The following is a 9,015-nucleotide window of genomic DNA, read 5'->3' as shown; positions in this document are numbered from 1 at the left end:
AAATAACTGGATTATGGATGCCCGACTTGAGGTCCAAGAGCCATTAGGGTATTTTAGCCAATCAATGTTATTTTTTGAGTTCTTGAAATTTTCCGTGTGATGAAAAAATTTCGTATTTTTGTCCCCTTTTTTTAGCCACATCTCCCTTGACTTAACCCTCCACAGTTGTTCCTCCCTAAGCAACCAATAATTATATTAGTTAATAAGAGAATGAATGTCTCTTTGCTCCCTTTTTGTTAAAGCTCTCATTTGTAGGTTTGATATTTGGTCAATGATTTTCTGACCAAATTGAGTTTTATTCCAGTGTTTGAGAGCAAGTTTACAAGATTTCAATTTGGTGATGACTTGGTGAATAGGAGAGCCATGAATGGTTTGATTCCAAGAGTTATAAATTATTTCTCTACAGCTAGGGTGATTGACCCAGAATGGTAAGAAGTGAAAATGAGGTTTTCTCTGTGGAGAGCTTGGTGCGGTGTTTACTAAGATGGGCCCATGATCGGAAGTGGTTATTGAGAGTTACGAAGTATGAGGGGGAAGTTAGGGCCCAGTTTAGCCTTTCAAGGACTTTTGATGTGCCCTTTTGGCCATTAGTCCAGGTGAACTGGGGTCCCACAGGATCAAAGTCAATTAGGTCAAACTTTCAAATAAAACTTTACAAGTGCTTGGAGAGATGAGGTGGACTGTATTTGAAGGACTTGTGATCATCAGTTTTATAAATGTCGTTTAAGTCTCCCATGATGATCCAAGGGGAATTAGAGGTTGCTTGGAGTTGGGTAAGTTGATCCCATAAGTTTATGCGGAGATGTTTGATGGGGTGGCCATAGAATAGAAGTAGCTGCCAGGGAGTATGTGAAGGATAATTCAGGACTTGCAAATAGATCAAATGGGTATTGACGTGGAGAGTGTTGAATTAGACTAGTGGTAAACAAAGTCCCAAACCCACCACTAGTCTAGTGTGTAGTTTAAAGTATTGATACCTTGTTACGTACAAATAGGCGCATCAGGTGTTTCAATACTTCACACCTTTTTTTTTTTAATTTCCTTCGCTTTTGCCTATGTTTGGCAACACTACATTTATGCATTGACAAATGACAGACCAATGCATATTTACATTGATAATGAGATGTAAAAGTACATCAATAAAAAGAAGTAAATTTGCATTCAAGTGGGCTTTTTATTGAAAAAAAAACATATTCTTTATTGAAATTCATGTTTGTATCCATTACAACTAAAAATCTGTTTGATAAGAAGATAAAATTGTCAGTGCAAAACTAATCTAATTTTGAAATTTATATAAACCATTTTACCCTCTACATATTTGCATTCACACTTATTTGCATCGTTTCCAAACGCAGCCTTAAGGGGTTCCTTTTTAAGTTTGCCTACACCCTACAAATAGTTAAATTCCAAAATACCTTTTATATGGGGTTTCCATAAGCTACATATATGAGCCCGATATCGGAACTTTGAACATTGGTCTAGGTACTAATCTATAATACCCGTTCCATGGTACTAATCTGCAACAATAACGAAGTTTATGGTTTTGTTTACCAACAACAAAGAACTTGTGGTTTTAAAGAATTTCCATTAAATACTGGTTTTGTCTTTTAACTTAGAAAATGGATTTGGGCTGGAATTATAAATCCATCTCTGAAAAAGAAAGTAAAACAAAATGATAGATTTGTATGGTTTTGTTGGTCTATGCTTTTAATTTTCTATCCCAAAATCAAATCTTCATGAGTTGGATTTGGTAGAGTGATTGGTGAGCTCCATAACAAGAAAAAGTTACTTCTGACTTCTGAGTTTATAGTGAGTTGTTGTGTAATGGTTGGGACTTGGGACTACTTGGATCAAAGTAATGGCGGTATTTTCTTAAATGTTGATTTCTGAAAAAGAAAAATCAAAAGAGTGCAGCATTGTTGACAATCAGATACTTACAGGTTTGTTTCATCTTAATTTCTCATCATTGTCCCGTTACTTCCCAGTGCTTTTAGGTGCTGTAATCACACATTTTAAAGTTCTGAGACTACCATCAGATTACAGGGTATTAATCTTCACTTTACCCTTTTAATTTTAAAAAACTTTTCCTCAAAAATGAAAATAAAAAATAGTTTCCCTAAAAATTGATAAATATCCTCAACCTCACTTGTGTTTTTAGGGCGATTCCCTTGTATTTTATATATGGTAAAATGTTCTTTCCATTTCTATTAGGTTGACATTAAAAACTTAACTGAAAACAATGATGTCATGCTTTTGAAAAAGTTCAAATATCTGATTTGCCTCAGTTTGGAAGGAAGGTTAAACCGTGATGGCATAACATACAAACATTCATGCATATCTTGGTTCGATAAGGCTGAACTCCTCCATTTTCTGGTTCTTTGCCCAATATGGTTGTGGAACATTGCATATTATGATTGACACTTGATACTTAAGATGTGTTTGGTTTGAAAGAAAAGATATGGAAAGGAAGGGAAAGATGGGAAACCTATACAAAACCTTATAATACAAGGTTTTTAATTGATAACTAAAACTGATATATTCTAATGTTATCATTTATGCTGTCGAATTCTATTTCTAATTTTACAGGTTTTTAATTTCATCTATCATTATGTTTATAGCTAAATCTGGGAAGAGTGCAAATACAAGATTTTGCTTATAACTTGCTTTGCACAACAAGGTCACAACTATAAGTCTTCACTTACAAAACAAAGGTGGGGTGGTTTTGTTTGGATTTTTCTTTTTAATTTTCTATTGTTATTCTGTTCTTGTTCATCATCGTCGTCTTCTTCTTTGGGTAAATTGCAAATAGATACCCTAAACTTTTGAGGTAATCTCACTTTCATACCTAAAATTTCAAATGTACCACTTTAATGCCTGAACTTTTGGAAATATAAATTTAAGTCCAAATCCATTAAACTAACATTAACATAAACATGAAGGGTAAAATTATGAAAACGCCCATAAATTAAGGTTACTGCAAACTCGAGGAATAATTCTCTTTTTTTTCACTATTCATCTTTCTTCAACATTTAGGCAGCGTAAATAAGTGGTGGCAAAATAAACTAACCCCAATCTGTTAATTGGGGCATGTGGGGATTTAATCTGGGGCACGATTTTATATATATTCCACAAGACACAAATACATAATTACAACCATAAAAGAGATTCAAGAAGCCAAGAGGGTAAACCGAAATCAAAATAAGCAACTAATTCACCAAAATCAGGCCAAAGAGCACAGTACGCAAGGCATTCGCGCAAGAGCTCTTTCATTTAACGCATATTATGGCCTGAAAAAGAGATATCAAATAGGTGACAATCAGTTGAAGTATCTAAGTTGACCTCTTTTTGAGCTTTGAGCATCTTTTCCAATCAGTGTAACGGATGCAAGCCAGGCAGCTTACATGGCTACCGTGAATCCGTGATGATGATTGATAATGTAAAGTCAGAACTCAGAAGCATATCATATGCCAACAGGCGTGGCGCCACAGCATAGAATAGTTGATGGATTTTCTATTTTTTCTTATAATTCAATCCTAAGCAAAGTTACATATCACTATTTTTTCTTGAATTGAATCAGACAGCTGAGCACGATGGTACTCAAGTTGCTCAGGTTACAGATCATATTCAATCAAACAGCTGGGTGACAATGGTACTCGGCTTATTTACCTATCTTTTATCCACAGTGAGAACTAATAGCAAACAGCTGGGTCGACTAAAATAAAGGCTGAAAATGTCACAAGTCAAATAAATCAAACATCACATGTAGTAACAATATGACAATTTTAAAAACTGCAATAGAATGTGAAATTTCAAGAGGTTTTGTCTTTTTTGTGCTAGCATGACGCATGTTCATCATCAAGTGTTAAATTCACTCTTTGTGCGGATTTGGGTCCAAGGGGAGGAATTTTGCATAACGGTCTGCCTTGGCCCCTGACTTGTGGTCATAGTATTCAACAGCTGCAGCACCAGCCAAAGCAGCCAATGTAAGAGCCTGAGCATGCAGCCTGTGTAAAATCAATAAAGTTAATCAATCACTTCATGGCATAAAGTAATTATATAGTCTAAAAGGACATCACCTTAAAACTAACAATAAACTAAAAATAAGCCATATCTTCAATTATCTTCAATGTTCTATTTATTCAACTCTAGTCCATAAGGAGGTTAAAAAATGTACTATATCATTAAAAGCTTAATTATCAGAACAAATGCCATCTTATCAACCAAAAGGCCATCCACTGGAAAAGAATTCCATCGTTTGCATACATAAATTATAGATGAAGCTAAGTTGCAGACTGATAAATGAGATATATCCTTACTGTAAAATTTCTTCGTCTCTAACAAGGATGTCTCCCTTTTATTTTCATGTAACCTTATAAATCAAATAATTAGGAGTAGTTTTAATTTTCTTTATAATGCGGACACTCAGACCCATGTCCAAACTCCAAAGAAAACAGGTTTCAAATTCCAACAGATGGTAAAATTACAGAGGCCTTCAACGTAAAGGTTGAGAAGGGCATATTAATGGTCCGTGTACGACTCCCCTGAATCAGGAGCTTCTGATTTAGGTATCAGAACTTGTTGCACTGGTAATAAAGAACACGCTTTTCGTCAAGTAAAAGTAACCAAAAAACAGAAAAACACAAAACACACAAAAAAAAGGCAAAACTGCAAACAACAAGGGGGTGTAAATTGAAAACTATAATGCTATATCCAATTATATCAACTGATTGGTAATATTCATGGCCTAAAAAATGTGTAGCTTATTGGCAATAGTTATGATTTGCAAATTCAAGCCAGTTCTAGAGAGCAATTTTTTAATTGCAGACATTTTAAAATATCAATTCAATGCAACTTGCTACATCCTAACAAACTGCTATCTGAAACGTCTTTCAGGTAAAGGTAAATCCAACTTCAACAAGGTAAAGGAGGAAATAAGTAATTATGAGGTTCAATGTGATATGACTTAGGGCTGAAGTGGCCAAACTGAATACCTTATTGTTTTATCTTTTAGTGGATAAATAAGTAAATAATGAAATATTTGAGAATATAGTAATAACAGTAATAAACCCAACTTCAGCTTCAACCATTTAGGAGCTTACAACCTCCTTAAAAACATTTACTACAAGCAATTTGTTTTAGCCACTTAGCTGTAATCAAACCCTTTAGTAAGATCCCTGCCGTGCTACTAACTTCAATGTCCTTTGAATAAACCAGCATATCCAATAATAGATTAACTGGTTGAAATGTCCTTTGGATACCATTAACCTTTTTTTTTTTTTTGATAATTTGGATACCATTAACCATTACATCCAAATAATAAATATTAGCAATGAACTGAATGAGCCGTTAAAGGATTCAATTTGGACTATGTCAAGTTTGGTGGCACAAAACAACCATGTATTAGGCTTCAGCCTCTTCAGGCCACAGCTACAAGGTAGGCTTTGGTTGGGATATGCCAACTGACCCGAGGTTTGGTTGGGTTTGAGTTAAAACACTGACAACTCAAATGCATTCCATATAAAATCCTGTTTATGAATAACTTCAAGTTTTATTAAATAACCAAAAGGAGAACTGTAAATAACAATTCTGATATTAGTTCTTCAAGGCTCATTAGATGTGTATACATGAGTTGGTTGATCCAAAAAAGTAAAAAATGAAAGAAAGAAAGAAAAGGAAAAGGAAAGAGAGAAGGGGGATACATGTTATCACATCATTAGCTTATATGATGCTCCTTAGCCCAACCAAACCCAAGTAAAATAACCATGAGTGATCTCAAATTTGGTGATGGTGTAGGTTGACAGTTTTGACACTCAGATATCAGGGTTGGGCTTTCATCAGCTTCCCAACCAATGATAGTTGCACAACTACTGGCTAAATATCTACAACCCAAGTTTTAAAATTGCTTCATCTTACAGAGTTTTTTTTTTTTTTTAAATTGTTCATCTTACAGAGTTGTCGTGCTTGCAGGTATTAAAGAATTGTATACTCTATTTGATAAGATCTATATAGAGAGTCTACCATGATAAAAAAAAAAGGGTCATCACAAAAAAAAAGGATCATCAAATAATTGTGATAAACTGAAGAATCATGAACTTGCCTACATTGCTTTTGTTTATTACAACCATCCCAGCCCTAAATACTTAACAATATAAGTTCATAATTAGTGCATCTAATATCCACTACTCCTATGTCCTCATATCATATGTAACCAAGACAAGCTTGAAGCTAAACAGACCCATGAAAAAAATAAAGCCCAAGGTCACAATAAGAAATAGGCTCAAGGAATGAATTTAGAGTTTGAATGATATTTCACACCAGCACTATTCTAGCCATTAGGTGGAAGAAAATAGTAGATATGGGGTAATCGATGATGAGAGCCGGTGCAGATGCTAGCCCATACTTAGAAGAGAATTGAACAGAATGACTGGGTTGGGCTGCTTGTGAGCAGAGTCAGAAAGAAAGTGGGTCTGTTGGACCATGGAATCAAAGCATTAAGGACCAGTGTTTTAAAAGCGCAAGGCGCAGAAAAGGTGCAGGGGTCAATTTGCACCTAAGGAGCAAGGCACAAAAATACAAAAAAAAAAAAAAAACTAACAAATCAAAAAAATGTCAAAAAATTCAAAAAAAAAAGCAAAATATATTAAACATAATATTACTAAAAAATATTAAGTTAAATTTTAAAATAATGTTTTAAAAAAAACTATTATCTAAAATTAAAATGCATAAACATAGGATGTAAAGCATATTAAAATGAGAATATAAAAATAAAATCAAACATATAAAACATTTTCAAGCATGTAAAACCTCTAATCTCTTTTTTCACTCATTACTTCAAGTAGGCAATGTAATGTAAAAAAAATTACATTACTGATTCTACGAGCCGCCTTTGTGCCACACCCCTCAAGACAAGCCCAAACAAGTGCACATTAGGTCTTAAATTCTTAGTTTTCACACAAAAAATAATGATTTTATAGTTTTAATTGCTTTTTAAGAAGACATTTTATTAGGATGAATGAATGAACAACATTACCAAATTGGGGGTTCTCGGAGTGCAGAATTTTCAAAAAAAAAGTAATTAAAACTATAATTACTTTTCAAAAGGCACCAAATTTTTAAGCCAGCTGTTATGTTAAAAAAAAGTAAAAAAGCGCCAAATTTTCAAAAGGCGCACCAGGCATACGCCTTTTGAAGGGCTGTGCCTAGGACCTAGGCAAGGCGCATACCCTGAAATGCGCCTAGGCACGCCTTTAAAATCACTGTTCAGGACTGCCAGAGAAAGTTAGATCAACTGGGGAAATGAAGACCAAGTGGCTGGCTTGAGGAAACTAGAACAAGGAAACTGCAAATGCCATTTGAAATTGTTAACTATTTTGTCGCTTAACATACACTTGTCTCAATACAAGGGACAGAAAGAACACTCCTTCAGCTGTTAGGATTTGTTTTTGCATCCCTTTTTCATTAAAAAAAAACGAACAGAACTCTAACAATCCTTAATGAATGATGAATGGCTTCGGAAAAGTAGATCACCAATTAAAGATAATTTGGTATTTGGGTTTATTAATCATTTTAACTTCTAACAAAATAGAAAATCCAAATAATTACTTTCCAATATTGCGTTAAGGATTATTGGATTGCACCATGTATTGCTTCTCAATAAAACATATCTGGATTCATAATTAAACAAAAAAAATATATATCTGAATTCCAATTTTGGCGTTAACAAGTATCAAACTACTTTTCCTTAAATCTATAATCAAATCTACGGAAGCCCAAACCCTAAATCCCAATCAGACGATTATTTTCCTTTTCCCTGGCATTTATAGTTTCTACATATTTGCAAACAGAAAAAAGAAAAAGAAACAAGATGAAATAGATCAACAAAAAAATAATATAAGCAGCAAATTACAAGCATATTACAGGATAGATATCCGAAACGAGAACAAAAGCTATCCTGGGGGAGGGGAAGAGAAGAAAACACAAAAAGAGAGAAAAATAAAGGAGAAATACCTAGCGTGAATGATCTTAACGCTGGTTTTCATGTTGGGTCGAGACCAATTGTAAGCGATCGAACCCGTTATACCGCTAAGCCAAAGGCACCCTTTTTGAATCAAATGCATCGAAATCATACAAGAAAAAAAAATCAGAAAATCCCAGATTCGGGAAAAAGATACGACTACAAACAAATATGAAGTGATGAATAAATTACCAACAGTTCGAAGCTTATGCTCTACGACCCATTCCCTGAGAGATTGCATCGTGCTCTTAGTTTCAGACATCTTTTCCGTTTCCTTCTTCTGGTTTTCCTTCCTGGGCTCTGTTGCGGAGAAGCGAGAGTTATATTCGCAACGAGGCTTTCTGCTGCACCGTCTATAACGCGGTCATATATATATATATATATATGGAGAGAGAGAAAGAAGCAAGGGTGGCAGAATGGGTGTAAAGACTAAAGAGGAGGACAATATGGACTTGTTCACGTGTGCGCATACGTATTTATATTTTTGTTTACCGCTTGTCCTTGGCTTGACATTCGTGAGCGGTGGCTTTTGGTCAAATTCAAAGCCCGGTCCCGGACCCAAGACGCTAAATGGACCCACTGTAGTTTCCGGCCCACGAAATGATGAAATATCCGGACTTCGGACACAACCGCTGACATAAAATGGAGCGGGTCGAATGCGAGTTCCTGTAATACTTGCTTTTGATTTTGGTGCAAATCATAAGGAGTTAAATGAGTAGCTTATATTTCTGCTTTTTCACTTTATTTACACATGCCATAACACGTTCCCTTTACAGAAACCGTTTAAAATAGAGATTGAAATTGAACCATGTCAGGGATGTTAGTGGGTCGGGTTAAGTGAAAAATCCACACCGTCAAAACCTACCGGGTTATGGTTAGGCTTGTTAAATACTTAAACATCCGCAATGGTTCAACAAATGGACATAAATTTGCCTTACTGGTTGAGGAATTACTTAAAATATCCTTAATATTTTTTACAATGAACAAAATCCTCTCGTATT

General features: G+C 34.8%; 1 protein-coding gene across 1 annotated transcript; it reads right to left on the bottom strand.

Annotated features, from left to right (window-relative positions):
- Positions 1-3,690: 3,690 nt before the first annotated feature.
- LOC148867535 (uncharacterized) lies at positions 3,691-8,365 on the bottom strand. The gene is made up of 3 exons (XM_088976060.1): positions 8,207-8,365; positions 8,008-8,098; positions 3,691-4,004 (listed from the first exon to the last, which is right to left on the bottom strand). The coding sequence occupies exons 1-3, from the start codon at positions 8,274-8,276 to the stop codon at positions 3,869-3,871; spliced, it is 297 nt and encodes a 98-aa protein (XP_088832186.1). The 5' UTR covers positions 8,277-8,365; the 3' UTR covers positions 3,691-3,868.
- Positions 8,366-9,015: the final 650 nt, after the last annotated feature.

Source organism: Nelumbo lutea, chromosome 3 (genome assembly GCF_056320005.1).
Source record: "Nelumbo lutea isolate HS-2025 chromosome 3, American lotus-T2T, whole genome shotgun sequence".
NCBI classification, from domain to species: Eukaryota; Viridiplantae; Streptophyta; class Magnoliopsida; order Proteales; family Nelumbonaceae; genus Nelumbo; species Nelumbo lutea.
This window is presented reverse-complemented; position numbering and strand designations above follow the sequence as displayed.